The 21,705-nt window shown below is 41.0% G+C and overlaps 1 protein-coding gene and 1 long non-coding RNA gene across 2 annotated transcripts in view; one reads left to right on the plus strand and one right to left on the minus strand.

The window, feature by feature from the left end:
- The window catches only part of LOC107699957 (piezo-type mechanosensitive ion channel component 2), a 185,625-nt gene that overhangs the window by 26,205 nt on the left and 137,715 nt on the right, over nt 1–21,705 (plus strand). The window contains 6 exon segments of the mRNA XM_016501419.1: nt 11,522–11,567; nt 12,473–12,617; nt 12,957–13,176; nt 13,260–13,473; nt 16,199–16,351; nt 19,854–19,962. Of these exon segments, the coding sequence (XP_016356905.1) occupies nt 11,522–11,567; nt 12,473–12,617; nt 12,957–13,176; nt 13,260–13,473; nt 16,199–16,351; nt 19,854–19,962 (887 nt within the window).
- Nucleotides 7,586–8,112, minus strand: LOC107699963 (uncharacterized). Its single transcript, XR_001635512.1, has 3 exons — nt 8,047–8,112; nt 7,833–7,974; nt 7,586–7,764 (listed from the first exon to the last, which is right to left on the minus strand). It is a non-coding gene; the product is annotated as an uncharacterized LOC107699963 (long non-coding RNA).

The following is a 21,705-nucleotide window of genomic DNA, read 5'->3' on the forward strand; positions in this document are numbered from 1 at the left end:
GTATATATTATACACACACACACACACACACACACACAAAGAAAAACAAGTAGATAGAATAGAAAAAATAGAAAGCTAGTGTTTTTTTTTGTTTGTTTTTTTTTAAACATCATCTAAGCATCTAGTTAATAGCAATGTTCCCTCTAAGGCTAAGCTGTGTGCGTGCGTGACTTCCCAGTTCTTATATCGTGACCATACAGAATAAATAATATGCTGCGCACAGGACACACACACAAAAATTAGTTGGGAAAGCCATTTGAATTAATTCTATTAAATGCGAAATAATTGCAAAGCTCGGGCAAACCACTATAGAGTTGGTGTCACTATATAGTTAGAACCGGTGATTGCAGTTTACAGGTTTCATAGAAAGAGAATGACGTGTGCCAAATGAGTCGCTTTTGAAATCGAATACTTTAATGGTTGCGGACAGAATAGCTCAACACGAGAGCCAGCGCAAATGCAATGACATGTGAAATAAAACGTCATTGTATTTGAAAGAATAGTGGCTTGATTAAGTGGTGGAAATAGAGTTTTGTTACCATTCTCCCATCATCCGCTGAGACATTTACAGTCACACACAGGTGTAGTAGTATGCAAACTCTACTACTCTGAACTCTACTTAGATAACTATATAGAATTCACATGTTCGTGTTTTTTAAAAATATTTAGCTTACAGATCTTAGCTTAAATGCTTCTGTTCTATTCTATTCTATTCTATTCTATTCTATTCTATTCTATTCTATCAGTTTAAATGCTTAAGTTTGTTTTTATATTATATTATAAACCTAATAAATAATTGACCTCAAAAAAGGGAATTCATGAGCAATATCGGCTTCATTATTTTCATATTATAATATAATATAATATAATATAATACAATACAATATAATATAATAATACAAATAATTTTTTGTTTTGATATTTTTTTATAAAACATTTTTTCTCTCTGTAACAGTACTGTAAAAGAAAAAAGGTTTCTCAGGTAACCTAAAATGTGTATTATTTTTACATCAAGGGTCAAATCAAATATAAATAGCACATTAAATTTAAAAGTTATGCACTTTTTGTGTGTGCACTGTACAGGTCTGGTATGAAGAATATTTTTCCTCAAGTGGCCGAAATGTCCGACCAATAGAGAAAATTTATATATATCGTTTAAGTTTATTTATGCATGAAAATTTTGTAGTTGTAGTTGCAATTGTATGAGTTGTATGAATTGTATGAGACATTCAGACATTCATAATTGAAAAATTAGATTAATTATTAAAATTATAATTGAATAAAAATGATAATTGAATTGATATTTGATCATTTGAATTGATAATAGATAAAAATGATAATTGAAAATTAGATAAAAACTGAGCTCCAGAGAGAGTGCAGTGGAGATCCTGGAAATTCATGGCGATGACGGACCACGGCAGACCCGGTGGGCGAGGGAGCCCAGAGAAGCCGGTAGTGCAACGGTCCATGGTGGAGCCAAGGGAGCAAGGAGCCAGGGCACAGCTGATTGGATGACAGGCCGAGGTGGAACTAGGGGCTTTGAGGGACGAGGCGGAGCCTGGGACTCCCCAAGCCAGGGCAGAGCTGGGGACCAAAAGCTCCAAGGCAGATCAGGGCAGGATGGCAGAGCTTATTAAATGGCTGGCTTCAGGGGAGCATGCAGGAGTGGAAGACTGAGTGAGTGAGTCAGTTCAGTGATGGACAGAGCTGGTAGTGATGAAGAATAATCCGGCCAGACAAGACTGGTGATGATGAAGAATTTTCTGTGCAGAGTAAGATCAGTGATGATGAAGACTCTCTGCTGGATATGACTGGTGACAACAAAGACTCTAAGCTAAGGTTCGTGGGTGGGCAGGGAGGGAAGCACTACCTCCGTTTCCCAGTCAATAAGCCATTTCTCCCCATCTAGCTCCACTAAAACCCCCACTGGCACGGATGTTATGGCTGGCTCACACCTGGTCATCTGGGACCTTGGGCTTCTTCTCTGGGATGGGCGTGGATCTCAGGCTTTATCTCCGTGGCGGGGATGATCAGGGTGTCTTGGTCTACAGTTGGGCTCAGGCTCTTTGTCTGCCGTGAACGTGGGCGTTAGGTCTGGTTCTGGGGTGATCTCCATGTGGTCGACTGGAGGATTTTGGGCAGACAGGTGTAGAATTTCTATCGAACAGACACAGATACGCCATTGAATCAACTCATCACGAGGTCTAAACTAATCATCACTATCACGTGACGCCAATATTCTGGGTCGACTTCCTGTCAACCTGTGTCGTTATCTCCTCAGAAGAATCGGAAGAGTGATGAAAAACGAATCCAATCAGGAGACAACAGAGATCTTTTGTATCAAGGACTAAAAAGTTCTTTCACAACATATAGTTGAGAGATACCTCGTGATCGCTTATGCATGGAACCATTATATATGCACAGGAAATGGCTAATTTAATCACACCCTCCCGGTTTGCACGCGCACACAGGATCTATACAGCGTGACACCACATGACCCATTGAACATCTGCTTCCCGCCCTTCTGAAACCCATCAGACCCGCATTCTTTTCTTACAACAGAACCTTGCATGACGATTTTAAAAGACTATCATTTAAAACAAATTAAAAGTATAAAAGGGCAACTATATTCACAAATAATGTTTCGTGCCTTTCTATGCTCAATGTTTTTCATGTAATCGGTGCAACTTTAATCAATGCCTTATAAAATTTCCTTTTAGCAGATAAAGCATTTAATATGTGTGTAAGATATGTGAAGTTTAGTACTGGGTGAAAGCTTGTTTTATTTGCAGAAAATTGGCGTGAATTAAAAAATGATATTCGGCATCATTCTCTGGTGATAGTACTTTTATAAGAAGTTATTAAAACTTGCAGAAATACTCCCCACAGGGAGCATGTGATTCATGCATGATAAAGGAACAGTATGGGGCGTGGCTAAGCCCCACAGCCAGTATCTGATTGGAACAATCGCCACGGGATAGACCAAAATCAGCCTGCTTAAAACTGGACACAAAGCCTTCGTGGCTCGCTCGCTGCTTGCTCTCTGGATCTTTGGCTCTTCCGCCTTATTGATTGCACTACAAAGCGCTCACAGCCATCAACATATCAGGCTAGTGATCCTCCAGAACTCCAAAACTTCGTCAAACTTCGTGACTGCAGAAATCTTCAAAACTTAGTCTTCGCAAACAGATTCTGACAAGAACTTCCAGCGCGTCGTCACGTCACAAGGAAACCAACCAATCGCCGGAGGGCATCCCCATAAATACGTCAGACATCGACCGCATCAGCAGCCAATCCGCAGCCCCGGGATTCCCGCAAGTAACCATCCAGGAAGCCTGTTGTCAGCTGTCAGCTTGAACGCAAGTACCAAACAAGGCTTCATCTCTTGCTGAACGGGTGCTGAATTGAGTTTAAGCAGTAAACATAAGCCAAGTCTCTGCTTTTATGAGTTTTCTCAGGTTGAAGAAGTTATTAAAACTTGCAGAAATACTCCCCACAGGGAGCATGTGATTCATGCATGATAAAGGAACAGTATGGGGCGTGGCTAAGCCCCACAGCCAGTATCTGATTGGAACAATCGCCACGGGATAGACCAAAATCAGCCTGCTTAAAACTGGACACAAAGCCTTCGTGGCTCGCTCGCTGCTTTGTCTCTGGATCTTTGGCTCTTCCGCCTTATTGATTGCACTACAAAGCGCTCACAGCCATCAACATATCAGGCTAGTGATCCTCCAGAACTCCAAAACTTCGTCAAACTTCGTGACTGCAGAAATCTTCAAAGCTTAGTCTTTGCAAACAGAATCTGAGAAGAACTTCACACGTCACACTTTTCCTTGTGACGTGACATCACAAAAAAAAGCAATCGCTGGAGGGCATCCGCAGAAATACGTCAGACACCGACTGCGTCAGCCTGTTGTCAGCTGTCAACTTGAACGCAAGTAACAAACAAATCATAATTTCTTGCTGAACTAGCACTGAATTGATTTTAAGCAGTAAAGATAGGCCAAGTCTCTGCTTTTATGAGTTTTCTCAGGTTCAATTTAAAGAACTCGTAGAAAATGAGTATTAGAACTTTGGGAACTTCCTCAGAACTCCGTTAAAATCCTCATCCTTTCAACCGTATCTGTGTGTGTGTGTGTGTTTTTTCATTAGTTTAGTTTAATGTAATCTAGAATAGCCAATAACCTGTTGTTTAATTATAAGAATTGTTAGCCGTAACATCAGGCTAGTGATCCTCCAGAACTCCAAAACTTCGTCAAACTTCGTGACTGCAGAAATCTTCAAAACTTAGTCTTCGCAAACAGATTCTGACAAGAACTTCCAGCGCGTCGTCACGTCACAAGGAAACCAACCAATCGCCGGAGGGCATCCCCATAAATACGTCAGACATCGACCGCATCAGCAGCCAATCCGCAGCCCCGGGATTCCCGCAAGTAACCATCCAGGAAGCCTGTTGTCAGCTGTCAGCTTGAACGCAAGTACCAAACAAGGCTTCATCTCTTGCTGAACGGGTGCTGAATTGAGTTTAAGCAGTAAACATAAGCCAAGTCTCTGCTTTTATGAGTTTTCTCAGGTTGAATTTAAAGAACTCGTAGAAAACGAGTATTAGAACTTTGGGAACTTCATGCAAATGCAGCAACTCATTTCCTGAACCTTTTGTGTTTATGTGTGTGTGTGTGTGTGTTTTAGCTTAGTTTAATGTGCCATAGAATAGCAAATAAACTTTTGTTTCATTTATAAAGAAGTATTGTCTTGTGTCGTGTATTTTAAAATCAAACTTTGCCCAGATCCTTTGTTACCTTGCTCAAAATTAATACGATTACCATTTTGTTTGTGTTGTCGTTGGCCACGAAGTGATATGAACAGAATTGTTAAGATATACTGATTTTAACGCTCGCTGGACGAACCGTTGATAAAGTATAAGCTCTAAATTTTGAATCAGATCAACTTGAAGAAATCAACATTGAATCTTTAAGAATCGATTCCCTAAAAGCTTAAATAAAAGCTAAATCCTTAAAGTTATTACATAAAACATAAGGTTTCTACTTGGCAGCTTTATATTGCTTTATAAATATGAGGAATCAGTTCAATCAGGTTGATTTTGAATCTTCAGATTCGATTCCCCCTCTGAAAAGAGCTAAAATAAAAGAGTTAAATTCCTTACACAGGGTTGGGCCTAGTATAGCTGGGTTGGAGCTGGCTTCCTCCTCTACAATTAGTGGAGAACCTGCCAGACATAAGGTAACTAATGAGATAATTAACTAAACGACAGGTGAACAGAGAAACTTGGTCAAATGACAAACAAGGAAGACAGAACAAAAAAAAAAATGAAAATAAGATAGATGTTGTTTAGATAGATGTCATCTCATCTACAGCATTTTGGCTTGACACAGTTTTGCGTGTGTGAGTTTGTGAGAGAGAGTCCTCACTTTATTGCATGTTTCATCTTAACCCAAACCTCAATTTCATTACCTTTTCCTCGCTCTTAATATCAATCTATCAGTGACCAGGTTAAAATCTTGGTCGTGTACTTTCCTAGCTTTTACAAGATATGTCTAGGGTAGAAAATAAAATAAAATAAATTTTAGCTTGCATGCGTTTGTTTTCTCTGTGTCACTCACAGCAGGTTCAGCGAAATGTCTATTCGTGTCTATTAGAGGTGATAGATCGAAGTAGCACCACCAGTGTAATGGCTTTGGGCTTAAATATTAATATTATTAATATTAAGTTTAAGTTTTGGTCATACTATTTTACGGGGCACCAGCCAAGGAATGGTTATAATGAATGGATAAAGTGCAAAAGCTTGATAGATGCAAGTGACTGAGTTGAATGTTACTATGGACGTTGATGGCTGTGAAAGATAAACTGAAGTTTCCTGGAAATAATAAGGTAAACCTTATTCTAGATTCAACAAATAAATCAAGAGATTATTTGTTATTAACTGACATCAGTTATATAGAATCTAATGCAAATTAGATAATCATAAACTGACAATACACACTAATGCCAAGGGTCTCTGGAAAGAGGTTTGGAAAGAGTGATATTTAAGTTCCACCAGGTCATGTGCTGAGTCTGAGCAGTGACGTCTTCCACTTGTTGACATTGGCCACGTTGCAGTGGGAATAAAGGGGTTGGATCCGTTTCACAGCCTTGAACATGAAGCACTGGTGAATAATGAATTCCTGAGCACCGAGAATGACCTTGGTCTGGAAACATAGATGAAAATAGAGGAGCCTTGAAGTTAAAGGGTCTGAAGTCTGTGCAGAAGATCCGGACAACCTGGAACACGCAGGAGAAAGATCGAGATGATTCTGAAGTTGTTGGAGAAGATCCTAGCAGTTTGGCACTTGCAAACGGAGGATCGCTAAAGAGAAGGTTCTGAAGTAGTTGCTGAAGATGGGGGACACTAAGCTTGTGGTCATTGTTGCTGTTGCTGTTTTCAAACTCCCCAAATTTGCTTCTTGCAGATCTTCATTGTTTCTCCTTGGAACAACTTAGCTTAGCACTTACAGTAGAGCAACAACAGCTTAGCACTTAAAGTAGACCGTTTCTTTGTCTCTGAGAGAACCTTTTAATCTGTCCTGAGATGGAGGGTTTTGCAAGTAGGCGCCTTTCAGATCCAGCATTTTGATTGGCTGATGCTGTCGGAGGTGGCCATGGTATGGCCCCTCTCTGGCGTGAGGTCCATTTGCATATGTAGCGAAGAAGGGACAAAGTCGGAAAGAAAAACAAGCTAAGATGTAGCGGACTATGCCACCCTATAAACAGGGAAATCAGTACTAATATATTAAATCACCCACAAAAAGGTCACACAGGTACGTGGTTTCAAAAACAAGGGCCGAGACATGAATACCAAATACAAAACTTTATTTCAATAATCGAGCACTAATTTAAAAATCATTAAAAGACAGTAAGACCCGGACTATGGCGAACAAAACACATATGAGAAGGAGACCGAGGCCTACCTATGGCAGGAGAGCTAGTTGATGAGCACCAGGCTCCTATGATCACAAAATCTTACCACCCAGTGCACAGGTCACACTTCATACACACAAGCAAAGCCAAACGTGAACACACTGCATTCCGTGCCACAGCCCCACCACCGTACTAAGGGCAACTAGTGACCTGCCCGGAAGCCTGGGCTCCTGTAACAAAAAGACAAAGTTAACAAACTGAAGATAATAATACTAACACATACAACTAAGCCAAAATACAAAAGTTCACAATTAATCCTTAGTTGAAAACAAACACCTACACAGGTTCGAGGTTTAACATCAAAATGAAGGTAGACACTCACACCACCTTCATATGAAAAAACAAAACAAGATATAAACGAATTACAGAGCAAAAATATAAAGAAAAATAAATCAAAATACAAAGCAAGATAGCAACCAAAAATAAAAAACTACTAACATGCAGGACAAGCAAATAAAATAAAATAAAAACGAATTTATGACCAAACAGATGCTAATAACCAAAATACACGAAAAAAGCAAGTTTAGATGAGAAAAAAAGGATTATACTAAAGACCACTTGCACAAAGCAGAACCAATGTAAAACGGAGTACGAAAAAAAAAACAGAAAATCCAAAAAAAGACACAAATTTAATGAATACAAACAAACATATGGAAAGCAGGTAAAAAAAACCAAATAAATAGTGCGAATGCACGTTAGTGGCAGGAAAACACACAAAGCAGCAGCATCAAGGAATGTTGCCCCGCAGGCTTCCTTAACACAGTAGGGCCCAACGTCAAACTATTCTTCCTACAAAAATTATATAAAATAATTTATCACATAAGAGAGTAGGCAGTAACAACAGTTGTTCTACATACCTTCATATTTTGTCACCATCATCATAAATCCAATCACACGCACCCGCGGACACAAACGCGCTGCTAAATCACATAGAGGACGTTGAGGGAAAGAGAAGGAGGCAGCCGCCAATGGTCACAATGATGATCGTCCATTGGAAAACTATAAACCGAATGGACTGGTTACATAAAACTACACATTGCAATGCCAAATAGTGAGCCAACCAACACATACCTGCAGGAACGGAAGGAGTGAAACCGGAATGGGCGGGCATCAGGCAGTGACGCACAAGCGGTGCTCGGACACTCAAATGGTGCCTTAAAAGTCCCCTTTTATATACTCAGGAAATTAGGTAATTGGACAACTCACGCATTCCGGGCATACTAAGATATTTAAAGAAACACTACACTGTACTGTTTGCCCCACGACACATAGCTTAAAGTCGACATTTAGAACAACGTCTTTAAGGTTTTTCTGGCTGATAAGGTTGATGTTCACTACACTATTAAGTTTGTACTTATTGGTCACTGCCTGTTGATTCAGTTGATTTTAGCTAGGGCTGATTAAGAGAACACTTAAATGTACAATAATAATAATAATGCAAGGCAAGCACATCACATGCATATATAAAATGAACTATATTTCAGCTGAATTCAGTATAGAATTTGGCTGATTCATAAAGTAAGTAGGTTATTTTCTACTATCTTCTGGGTTTGTTGGACTATTCGGACTACTCGGTTACAAAGTTCCTGTTTAAACTTTTTAAAATTAGTTGTAGCACATATCCCTGGTTTTTAGTATATATTTACTTCAATTAATGAACTAGTTTAACATGAATTTAACAGAGACTTTAACTTTTTTTAAAGTGTGCTATGTACATTCAGTTTAACAGCATTAAAGAAGGTGAACTTTATCATTCAACTGAAACGCACTGTTTTGAAGCTCCTTGCCCTGTATGTCTTCAATCTTAACAAATGTTATGATTGACTGGCATCTTTGCATTATAAATTGAGACAAATGAGGCATACAACAAAGCGATTCATGGGTGGAGAATGGGGGGTGCTTTGTAAAAGAACGTGGAGGTACAAGAGTACAGCATCACTGGCTGTTCTCTTCACCAGTGTTAGTGGGGTATTTACACATGGCTGCATCTCAGTCGATCAGATTGCTTTTCAACTGAGTTTGCATATGTTCTATTAATACTTGGTCACAAAGAATTGTCTCCGCAAAACAGATATAATTCTGATCTTCAATTCCCACGCTTTATGCAAATTCAGCAGAGTTCACTTCACAACAAGCAACGTATATGTTCTGTGCTGTATTGTGTTTATAATCAGCTAATTCACATTGGTGGTAAAATATAGTACTCACCCCTTTTAATGTAAAAGACTAGGTGTCAAGCTTCAGGATGCAACAATGAATGTTCATTTTCATTTGAACTGCATAAAAATCCGGTTCTTAATAAGTATAATATTAATAATAATAATAATAATAATAATAATAAATAGTAGTTTTAACAAGTTGTCAGATTCTGTTTCTGTCTTGTGTTGTGTTTTGTTCCCCACATTCTCCATGTTATGCTTATGCCCTTATTTGGTCCTTCCTGTTCCTGTTCTAATTATGTTTGTTTCATTAGTTCCAGGTGCGTCTCACCATCCCATCATCTAGTCCTGTGTATTTATAGTGAGCCCTGTTCTAAGTTTGGTCGTCCGGTAATGTGAATGTCTGTATGTGAATGTCAACCTCCGAATCTACGTGTTTTCCTGGTTCCCTTGATTTCATTAAATTCTCCTTGCTAATGTTCTCCACGTATCCTCGTTCCTCGCTCCATGCTCCAGCACAGTAGCGAAACGTGACAGAATACCGGACCAAGGACAGTAAGCGGCGCCCCCTCTCCCTGTGTTTTCTTTTCCATTTTTAAATGTGTTTTGGTTTTCCATTTGTTTACCCCCGAGATCATGGAAATCGCCGCTCGTTTCTCTACCTTAGCCCACCGAGATCTCCCCTTCTTCGAGTACGCCTGGGAATTCTGCAGGCTCACCGCGGCGACGGCATTGGATGACGCCACCATCAATTCTCTGTTCTGGCTCGGGGCCAACTAATATCGCCCCGAGTCAGAATCAGCCCGCCGGCCGCTCAGTAGACAAGCCCGCCAGCCGCGGCATTCTCAAGCCTGCCGGCCGCTCCGAAGTCAAGCCCACCGGCCGTGGCATTCCCAAGCCCGCCAGCTGCTCCTTAGTCAAGCCCACCGGCCGCGGCTCACTCAAGCCCGCCAACCATGCCTTTCACCCCGAACCTAAAGGGGAATCTAAGGAGGAGAAGGCGGTCGGAGCTTGCTCCAGTGTTGGCTCCAGCCCCTGAGTTTAGCCCACAGATGGCTCCTGTTCCTGAGTTTAGCCCACAGAGGGCTCCTGTTCCCAAGTTTAGCCCACAGAGGGCTCCTGTTCCCGAGTTTAGCCCACAGAGGGCTCCTGCCCCCGAGTTTATCCCACAGAGGGCTCCTGCCCCCGAGTTTAGCACACAGAGGGCTCCTGTTCCCGAGTTTAGCCCACAGAGGGCTCCTGCTCTCGAGTTTAGCCCAGTGAGGGCTCCAGTCCCCGAGTTTAGCCCAGTGAGGGCTCCAGTCCCCGAGTTTAGCCCAGAGAGGGTTCCAGTCCCTGAGTTTAGCCCAGTGAGGGCCCCAGTCCCCGAGTTTGGCCCAGTGAGGGCCCCAGTCCCCGAGTTTGGCCCAGAGAGGGCCCCAGTCCCCGAGTTTAGCCCAAGGAGGGCTCAAGTTCCCATGTCCTACCCAAGGAGGGCTCCAGTTCCCACGTCCAGCCCAAGGAGGGCTCCTGTTCCCGACAAGAAACGTGACACAAGTAATAATAATACAATTAAGACGTCATATTTTACAGTTTGTGGCAGTGTGCATGCTTGCTTGCTGAAGAAAGACACTCTTCTCCAGTGGGCCATATCTGTGGAGAAACGAGTCCCACACCTTTAAACATTTTTTTTGGGAGGTGGAGTAACAATTACATACGTGGCTTGAACTACCAGATGCATTTACACTTGGTCAATTGCATCTGGAATGTGTTTCAAACCACCTTCTGAAGTGGATGGAGTCAATACAGTGGTTAGGTGTCAGGATCTTGCAGCCCTACATAGGACTAGTGGTTAGGAGAATGAATGAATGGGTAAGGGTAAAGTCACAATTGCAATACATAAAGTCCCTAAACAACTTTTTGAGGTGGAAAAGGGCTTCCATATTCATCGGCTTTTTGAAAGGTTTTCAGTCCCACTTTAAATTAGGTGGCTTTAACAACTATGTACTCACATTTAAATTAATCATTTGATATAATGCACTTGTTGTGTACATACATGTTTTTACATTGTATTTATATTTAAAAAAAACACCTGCATGTGATTACATCTGTAACTATCTTCTGTAATTACATTTATAATTACACTGTTGACTCATCCCTTACACCTTAACCCATGCTTAACCCTACCATATCACCAAACCTGTCCCTAACCTTACCCGTATCCCACCGCAATGGCAGCAAAGGTGTTTTGCAATACAATATGAACACAATAAGTACATTGTACTTATTTTTTGATGTAAGTACATAGTAGTTAAGGCCACCTAATATAAAGTGGGACCAAGTTTTCTTTCAGGTTTTACCCTGTACTATCCATGCATAGTAATATATGTATGCTTTTTATTCTTCAGAGATCGGGCCATGGGACAGCATTTTCTTTCACCTTGGCATTGTCAGGTATGGAATATATTAATGATTGCTAAAATGTTTCTTTCAAAGTAAGGAAATGTCTCCAGTTACTGATATAACCTTGGTTCCCTAAGTTCTAAGATGAAGGAAATGAGACATTACATCAGTAGCATACAATTGCCCAATATTTTTTAGTCCACTTTACTTGGGGCAAATGCTGTTCATAAGGTGGCGGTGAACACCATTTTGTCAGATTCTTTCAACTGTTGAATAGAGATAGTGATAAGATCAATGTAAATGTTCACACACAGTAATGTGGCCAGCCTACATGTGTAACAGAAAACATTCCCCTTCGATTCTGGTTCACTCAACATTGCGTCAGTAGCTGACACTAGGGGAACCGTGTACAATCATGCAACATTACTGACGCAGAACGGTACCACTCCTCAAAGAGGTAAAGATAGCAAATTATTAAAGCTGCAAGCATGGAATATACCCGCAGTGTCACTGCCAGCGAATAAGCAGAGTTAACATCAATAACGGACAGCTGTATGATCACTGTATTATTACCGCCAGCTTGTTCTGACAGTCATATTAGCACTTTACAACAAAATAAGGTTGTGAAGACATCATTAGCAGCATACGGTTAGTTCTCCCACATAGTGAAGATCTGTAAAGTGAGAGAAGATACATTTGAGTTTGCCATTGCTACAGATACAGATTAAAATATTGGCTTTGATGCACATCCCTATAATGTGGTCTATTGAATTGCATGGCATTTCTGGTTATTAAATGTTTTCTCCCACCTAGTGAAAACATATGGTTGTAGTGTTAAATATTCTTTGTGGTATTCCAATTGTTCCAATTTTTTTGTGCTTAAATTGTCTAAATTATTCCAGTATATTTGTGTTTCTTAGTAAAATACATATGTATCTTTTTACACCTCTTCCCAGGTTTAGTGATGTGGACACACTTAACATAATACGTCTACTAATGCCAGATTTTGCTGTCTTCCTGTCTACACTGTTCATCCTTCATTGGTGTAAAGCCAAGAAGCCACATCATAGTGAAAACTGCAGGCACCTCTACAACAGTGAGGTAATGAGCAACTTGTAATTGTGTAAGTTGTAGAGCAGGGGTGCTTAGTGCTCTTCCCAGAGGCCCACCTTCCTGCAAGCCTAATCAAACACAATTAAGACAGTTGATAAAGACCTTTGGGCTTACTTGAAAATTACAGCATGGCTAGAACTAAACCTGCAGGAAGGTTGAATGGGGTTACATTTTCTTAATGAAATCATCCTAAACTTACTAGCTACTTTGTGCTGCAATATAAATGATCATAAGATATAAACTATTTTTACTGAAAGTATTTTTACACCTAAAAACAACTAACATTTTTAGTGTTGGCTGCTCTGTTCCTGTTTCCATATTTGACAGGGTTCAGATGGAGAAATTTCGGACTCAGAATGTGAAGGGGAGAGTAGAACATCTGAGGGTTCCTCCCTCGGCTCCTCTGTTAAGAGCCACACTTCTCCTCTCTCCTCTCCTGATGTTCTGCAAAAATGTATCATATTTTTGACCAGTCTGAGACTTCTTGTGTCTTCTGTAATGAAAACTGCTGGAAAAGTCTTGGTGGCTGTTCTGTTGGGGTTGGCAGGTAATGCATATAGATAGGAATGTGTGTGTGTATTCTGAAAAATTATCTATAGATGCAGTCAATGATCTTATATGTTTTGACAGGTATAACGTTTCCCTCGCTGACGTCAGCACTGTATTTCATGGTGTTTCTTGGCATTGTGTGGTGCTGGGTGTTAGACTATACCATCTCTCTGCTACACTTCAGCTCTTTGTGTGTAATGATGACCATCTTCAGTGGAGGACACATCCTTATCCTTTACCTCTACCAGCTACCTCTCATCCAACAGCTTATTCCTCCTCAGGATAGCTTTGCCAGGTGCAGTTCAGATTTCTACCCAGTAAACCTGTATCATTAAGTAAAGGTCAACATTATTCACATCAAGTATGCTGTACAAGCAAAAAAAAAAAAAAAAAAGGAACTTATTATAGTTACTTCATAATCATTTGTTTGGAAAAAAAAGTGTGATTTTAAAGCTTAGAAGCTTGGCTTTATAGTGAATATAGGGATTATGACCAACTCTTAACAAGTGAGTTCAAATTTGTTGAACTACAGTGGCCCAGTAGTGCACAACACAGCAAAATCTCCACAGCACAACAAAATAGCTACAACACAATGGAAACAAGTCGCAACACAACGAAATTGGCACAACACAATGGAAATGGTCCCGTGTCAGACTTTTGTACCTGTTTTGCCCCCGTAGTCCTTCCTGTGTTTCCTTATTTGGTCATTTTCCTGTCCTCTTTTAGTCTGATTGTCTTATGTGATCCACCTGTGTGTCTCCAATTATCCCTAGCATTTAAGCTCCTGTCTTTGCGTTTCTCCTGTCGGGTCTACTTCGTCTGTACATGTGTCATTCCTTGCTCCTGTGTTGGATTACCCCAGTGTTTCGTGAATGAAAAAGACAGTGTAAGCGTCACACTATGTACACAAACTATATTTGCTACTTTTTAAACGCGTGAGCTCCTCTTTAATAAATATGACGCATCTTCTTTTTAAGCGCTTTTACAGTTGAATGAGCCAAGGGATTTAAAGCAGGGTGTAATGATCTAACAAAATCCAAATTTTGATATCCAATATATTTTCACAAACCCTTAAAGTTTCTATGAGACAATACATTATATATCACCCCATATCACGGCCATTTCAATAATGGAGTGTTTACATTAAGTGTAAATAACCAGCCTTTTTGACATAAGCTATTTACACTAACTACGCTCACCAATGTCTGGTTGGGCCACACAAAATTAAAAATGATTTAGTCTAACTTGCTCTTCTCCTTTTTCCCATCACATATCAGACCAGAAAAGCATTTACTTTCAATATAGAAAATATTTGAAAAGTGGAAATAATGTGCATAAAGAGTGTTTAATAATGAAGTATATTGGGGTTAGGGGTATAGGTGTATGGAGGGCTTAATTGTCCCAATAGCGGCATCTATATAATATTTTTAATAAATATAATAATTTACACTCTACATTACTATTGCATCCTGTTATTGTAAAACAAAACTGAGGTGATAGACTATAGCCTATAAATAATATCTAACAACTATTTACACGTATTGAAAAGAAAATACATATTGTTAATATAATCTATTTGTGTAAAAAGTGTATCCATAAAATGCTTTCTATTGTCAATTCGTTTGATCATTACCTCTGGTATAGGGTCCTTAGATTTAACGCACCCTTTATAGTGGCCAAGAAAGGGAGCGGGAGCATTTCCGTTGTGTTGTGGCTTGTTTCCATTGTGTTGTGCTAATTTCATTGTGTTGTGCACTACTGGGCCACCGTAGTTGACATCATAAAGGTGCTCCATTTTGTGAAAATGTGATCTGAAAAAGCATCATATACAGTATAACAATCTTGTGTCATAAATTGTTGAAAAGATCCTCAAGTAGCAGAATACAAGAAGTATATTTGTTTCAGTTAGAGACCAAACTATACTGGGTTTTTGAATGAAAATCTCCACAGACACACATGTAAACAGTGTACACATGAGCAGGCCCGTTGCTAGGCATAGGCAAACTAGTCGGTCACCTAGGGCGCCACCAGCAGGAGGGGGAGCCAATGAGCACAAATACTTGCCCTACATTTAGCAGGGTTGTGCCAGTACAGTAAAATTAGCTAATTCAGAAGATCAATACATCCTTCATTAAACTGCTTTGTCGAATTTAACGCATCCTTATGGAAGTGTCGAAATGCTGAATCAATTCATTCACTTCTAACAGCGCTTAATGAGAGCAGCGTCATACACATAGAGGGCAGAGCGTTGCGTCATTTAAAGGGGAACTCAAACTAGTAAACTTAATTTAATTATTATTATTTCTATGTTTTATTGTGGTGTTTACAAAAACCCTCAGATCACTTGTTTGAAGAGGTTTTGGGACTTTTGATAAAAGGCTACCAAGGTTCCAAATGCCATAACTTTTGATTGCTTTGAGATACAAACACAAAATTGTGCCCAGATGCAGTGAATGTGATTGTGAACAAGATCAGCCTTGATTCTATGACCTTTTATACTGTATATTCTAATAGTAATCATGTCAAACATGCATAATAACAAAAATTACTACATGTAAAAGGCATCGCTTTTTCTGGTGTTTAGCAGTGTTGTAATGAGAGTAAGAGTCTCCAAACATGATAAAAACATATTCTTTTGACATTTGTATTCACTTCCTAACCATGCAAATAATGCTACCTTGTTTTTTTGTAGAGTTATAAGTCCTTATTTTTAAGTATGCCACTTAGACGTGAAATGATCAAAATGCCTTTAGGATGTAAGGGTTTAAAATAATGTTACAAATTCACAAAGTTTGGCAATGCTGACATAACAATGGCTATTCCCATTGCTATAGCCATGAGAAGTACTGCTCTAGAATACACTACATTATTACAATTAAGGTTTTTACATTTTAGGACATTATTAGGGAAATTACTAAGTATTGTTTTAAATCATGGGTGCTCAATCCTGTTCCTTCTTGCAAACCAACCACTGGCACTTCTGTATTTGTTTGCATCTAAGATTTCTGTCTGTTTACCAGGTTGTTTGGTTTGACAGCGCTCATCCAGACCAACATGTCAGAACCGTATATCCTGGCGCTGAATGAAGATGGTAGTTGGCCTGCAATGGTTAACCCACTGGTGCTCCTACTGCTGTATTTTTCAGTCATGAGTTTACTACAAAAGTGGACTCAGTCTTTTGAGGAGGTAATATAATGCACTTCACACATGCAGCCACAAAAACATGGTAGGTGTCCAAAGCTGCTCCTGGAGGGCCATCTTTCTGCAGAGTTTAGCTCTAAAACACCTGCCTAGTAATCATGAAGTCCTTGATTAGTAAGGTAGCACTCTTTGAGCAGGACTGGTCACCAACTGGTTGCGGGTACAAGGAGAAATAGTGGAGGCAGAATCTAATCGCAGCTGTGTAGTTAATTATCCCATTATAAAATCATGCAGGGGCACAAAGAACAAAGTTTTAACAATCTAACATTAACACAAAATTCAGAAAACCAGACAAGAACAGACAATGAACAACTAAGGGCAAACAAGGAACTAAATCAGGCACAGATGAAAAAAGTGGGTTGCTATGACATCAATGAGATCAAACTAGGGATGAGAGCTAACCAAGGAAACAGGAACTAAACAAAAGAAACACAGAGACTAAAACTAGAACCAGGCATATCTAGAGGGAAGGAGGTACAGGGCGACACTGCAGGACCGAGGTGTTGTCAGGGAATCTGGTGCAGAGGACCAAGGTGCAGCTGGGGGCTTGGAAGGCCGAGGTGGAACCTGTGGGGCCGAGGATGAAGGTGGAGCTAAAGGGAAGCAGGAGCCCAGCAAAGCCAAAGGTACCAGTGAAGCTGACAGAGCCAGGAAGCCGGGCGGAGCCAGCATAGACAAAGAAGCCAGGAGACTGGACGGGACCAGCGAAGATGAAGGAGCCAGGACGTTGGACAGGACCAGCAGAGAAGGAATGTCCAGGGAAGTGCTCGGGAGCAGAGCATCCAAAAGGCTAGATGGAACCAGCAGGAAGAGAGCCATCTTGGGGGTGGGAACATGGGCAGGAACATAGTCCTGAGAATCCAGCTCTATGAGCTCCGGGGAAAACAATTCAGTGAGTGCCAGCTCTGTGACAGGTGTGGCAGCAGGCTCTGGCTACAGAATCCATGGCTGGCATAGGCTTGGGATTGTCAAGGGGCTGGATGGGTTCAGTTGGTCGTGTGCTGATGCTGAGAGGTCAAGATGATCCTTCCTTTCACCAGTCAGCACCCAGTCGAAATACTGGCGAAACATCATATGAATAGAAATTACATTTCAGTGACAAATGCTATGTTTAGAAATTTTACATTCAAAGTTTAATTAGGTAGCTTATCACAAACAGCAGCCAATCAGCAAACAAGAAACATTCTTATTAATTATTCCAGTGGAAAAACTTTAACTTAAATATCTGGTTTGTTTAGCGATATACATTTTAATATCTTGTTAGGATTCTAGATGCTAAGTTCACAGAATTTCGGCAGCTGCAAAACAAAAAGCTGACAGAAACAGCAAGTAAACAGTTGTTGCTATGGAAATGTATACCATCTCATCTAATCACACTGGTAGGGTAAAACCTCACAGTTTACAGCAGTGCGATTTAGATGAGACAGTGTACATTTCCATAGCAACAACTGTTTACTTGCCGTTGTAACAACGTTCGTAGTACGAGAAGAAGGAGGCGGGAACCGGCGAACGTTCCAACAAAACTTTAATAAAATAAACACAAAATGAAAGTAAAGCGGCAGCCCCTCGCGGACGACTGCCGCACACAAAACACAAAATAAAGTCCAGGCCTGGTCCTCTCTTGTCTTTCACTGTCGTAACTCCTCCTTTTATCCTTCCGGAGCTCCTCCGTGGGACTCGAGACCGGTGAGTGGTGCAGGTGTCGCTCATTATCAATTACTCCAGCGGCCTCGCTCCGTTCCCACGGCTCTCGGCCCCACCCCCACTCGTCACATACCCCCATCACCCCTCGCAGGCCAGGGGTACTCCCGAGACTGCACTCTACTCCCCCCTCCGGGGGAGCCGATCACGGCAGCTGCGGCGTACCTGGGGGTAAGGACAGACAGACGAGGCGAGAGAAAAGGAGACGGAAGGATGAGGAGAGACAGATACGAGAGAGGGGAGAGAGAAAAAGAAAAAAAATTAAATTATCAGTCCGGTTCCCGGACACACTGCCGCTTGGTCCTCAACCGGCTGAGAGGCTCTCACTCGCGGTGCCATGCGATGGTACTGGACATCGTTGGTGGACGGCCCACCGCTCCTCCGCCTCCTGGCGGACGGCGATGGCTCATCCTGTTGAGGGCAGCCGGCAGCGAGTCGCCCATTCCCTGCTCCTCCCCAATCATGGCGGACGGCAGCAGGCTCCGGCCTCCTGGACATCGTTCCAGCACCACCGCCTCGGGCAGCCACCGGCGGTCTCCTCAGCAACGCGATCCCCCCTCAGCAGCGAGGGCTCTCCCTCCTTCCTCCCGGGTTTCGGCACCAATGTAACAACGTTCATCAAAACAAAATAAAATTCAGGCCTGGTCCTCTCTCGTCCAACACTTGTCACGGTGCGTGTGGAGAGATGAAGCAAGGACTCAAGTGCAGGATGAATGGTTCCTTCTTTTAATAATAAAATGAAACAAAAACAAACTAGAACCACCCCGAGGGGGAAAAACAGACAGGCAGGCTCGGAACTGCAATCTGGTGGCCATCCTGGGCACACCCGCTGAAGACTGTGACAACACTGTCATCACTCCTCCTTTTATCCTTCCGGGGCTCCTCCGTGGGACTCGAGACCAGTGAGTGGCGCAGGTGTCGCGCATTAGCATTTCCTCCACCGGCCTCGCTCCGTTCCCACGGCTCTTGGCCCCGCCCCTCTCGTCACAGCCGTTTCAGTCAGCTTTTTGTTTAAAAGCACATTGAACACACTGTAATTCATTGTTCTGTCTACACTGGATGCACCATTTCGTTGACAGTAAACACAAGTAATAATTATTTTTGACATACTCCACACCCTTGTGCTTAAAAAGGCAAAAGGACAAATCGATTTTTAATGTTTGCTTTGATGTGTCCAGTGTAGAAATGGTGTTAGAATGTTGCAAAACTTCTATTGCAAGTAGTTAAAATATTTCAACTTGTCTCGTGGTGAATCTTTGGTGTAAACTCACATTAAACAAATGCCTTCAAGAACCCCTCAATGCAGGAAAGTGACCCTCCAACAGCAAGACTTGACACCCCTGCTCTAGAATATCCCAAAGGCTCTAGCACAGCGCTTCTTAATCCTGGTCCTGGGGACCCCACGCTCTGCACATTTTGCATGTCTCCCTTATTTAACACATCTGATTCTGATCGTCTGCTCGTTACGAGACACCTCCATGAATTGAACTGAGTGTGTCAGATAAGGAAGACATACAAAATGTGCAGAGCTGGGGGTCCCCAGGACCAGGATTAAGAACCACTGTTCTAGCATATCCAATGTTTAACCTCTGGAGATCCTATAAACTCTGGACTATATTACTTCAACTATTATTGCTAGGAGTTACTATACCATGGAGTAAACCCATTTAACATGGATTTGATTTAATTTTGCAATCCAAAAATATTGCTTAAACAAAAAATGTATAATTTTTTATGAGGTTGTGTTCATGTTTATTTATTTGTCTGCATTAGTAACCTAAATATATACTATGTTCAGGAAAATGTGGAACGTTATGCTGACGCCGCCAGCATTCTATCCAGCTTATCCAAAAGTCACCATTTCTCTCCTGAAAGAAAAGAGGTAAGGTATAATGTATCAATAACATCTCATTGCCAATATATTCACAGGGCAGGCACCAGGATGAGGGTTGAGAAACACTGCCATTAGTTGATGGTTACAAGCAGTAGACTCTTATTTACTACATAGTTATTAAGTCGATGACATAACTCCTCCTGAAGTTTATACTATAGTGCTTCATCATGCTTGTGAGGTAGGTATTTATTATCTATAATATATCAGCAAGAGAACACAATAACAGAATTCTAAGCATAGTGCGCAAAGGATACTCAGTAGTCTGCCTAATTTTAACTCTTGTTCCAAGTCCAAGATGATTCATACCATTTGTAAGGCACCTTGTGTTCTGGGTATATGCATGGTGTTAAGTGGTACACTTTTACCGTTTCTTTTAATGGAAACCCACACTTTTTCCTTCAATCTTAACAATAGTAAAAGGTTTCAGTCTGGTTTTGTCCATTTTTCCTCACTTACATTGCTTCTGGAGTAGGGGAGAGTGGGGTAAGTTGACCCACCCCCTGTATCTTGGCAACTGTTCACTTTTACTGTCATGTGACCATGTATTTTGGAACCACCCATCATTTCTGCCAGACTGTAAAAAGGAGAAACACAAACTTTAAAAACTTTTTTTGGGTAGCACTTTATTTTACAGTATGTGTATTTCCCTTTGTACCTACAGGCAAATGAGTGGTAACACAAGGTACTTACCTGACGTGTATGTACATGGTAATAAATAAGAAACACGGCTGTACTTAACATGGTAATTATTTTTTACAAATATTGTATGTATTCTCTCTGGTGACAACTGAGCGGGCAGACAGTTCATAAGTAAGATCACTGACCAAAACTGGACAAGCAGACAGTTCAAAATTTGACTAATTGACTGGAACTGGACAGGAAGACAGTTCATAAATGGGTTTACAGATTGAAACTGAACAAGCAGACAATTCTAAATCAGGCTCTTTGCTCGAAACGGAACAGACGTATGGTTCAAAATTATACTCATTGACTGAGACAGGATAGATAGACAGTTCAAAAACAGGCTTACTGACTGAAACTGGACAGGCAGAGAGTTCATAAACTGTCTCACAGACTGACACTGGACAGTGTAAGGAATTTAACTCATTAATTCTTATAAGGGAATTAATCATTAATTTTATTTCTAGCTCAGGTTTTGAGAGGACTCGAATCTGAAAATTCGAAGTCAACCTGATTAAAACTGATTTCAAATTTGATATTTTACACTTTATCAGCTACTCGTCCAGCGAGACGTTAATGTCAGTGTATATTAACAATTTGACTATATGTATTTTCCCCGGCCACGGGTTAATACGTTCTTTGATAAGTTATACGCTACGAGCTAGGTAGCAAGATCTTGGCAAGGTTTGACTTCAAAATTATACGACACCAGACAATGATTCTTTATAAATGAAACATGAATTTATTGGCTATTCTAAATTACATTGACCTAAGCTAAGACATACACATACACACACACATACATAACGCAAGGTAGCTATATGTCTTCCTAAAATGACAGAAGTTTTTCTGAAATTTCCTGTCGGTTGGAGCCCTGGTGCCTCCTTATCTGGTTTCGATGGACCCATCGAAGGACTGGCTTGCTGCGTCCTTGTCTGATTTTTATTCGATAGGCAACAGGTGAGAGCTTGTCCACAATCTCATGGGGTCCTGTACAGTGAGGAAGGAATTTCTTTGACAGGCGATGGGGAGCGTTCTGGCTTGGTTGGG

The sequence above is a fragment of the Sinocyclocheilus anshuiensis genome, unplaced genomic scaffold (genome assembly GCF_001515605.1).
Source record: "Sinocyclocheilus anshuiensis isolate Anshui unplaced genomic scaffold, SAMN03320099.WGS_v1.1 scaffold1284, whole genome shotgun sequence".
Classification (NCBI taxonomy): domain Eukaryota; kingdom Metazoa; phylum Chordata; class Actinopteri; order Cypriniformes; family Cyprinidae; genus Sinocyclocheilus; species Sinocyclocheilus anshuiensis.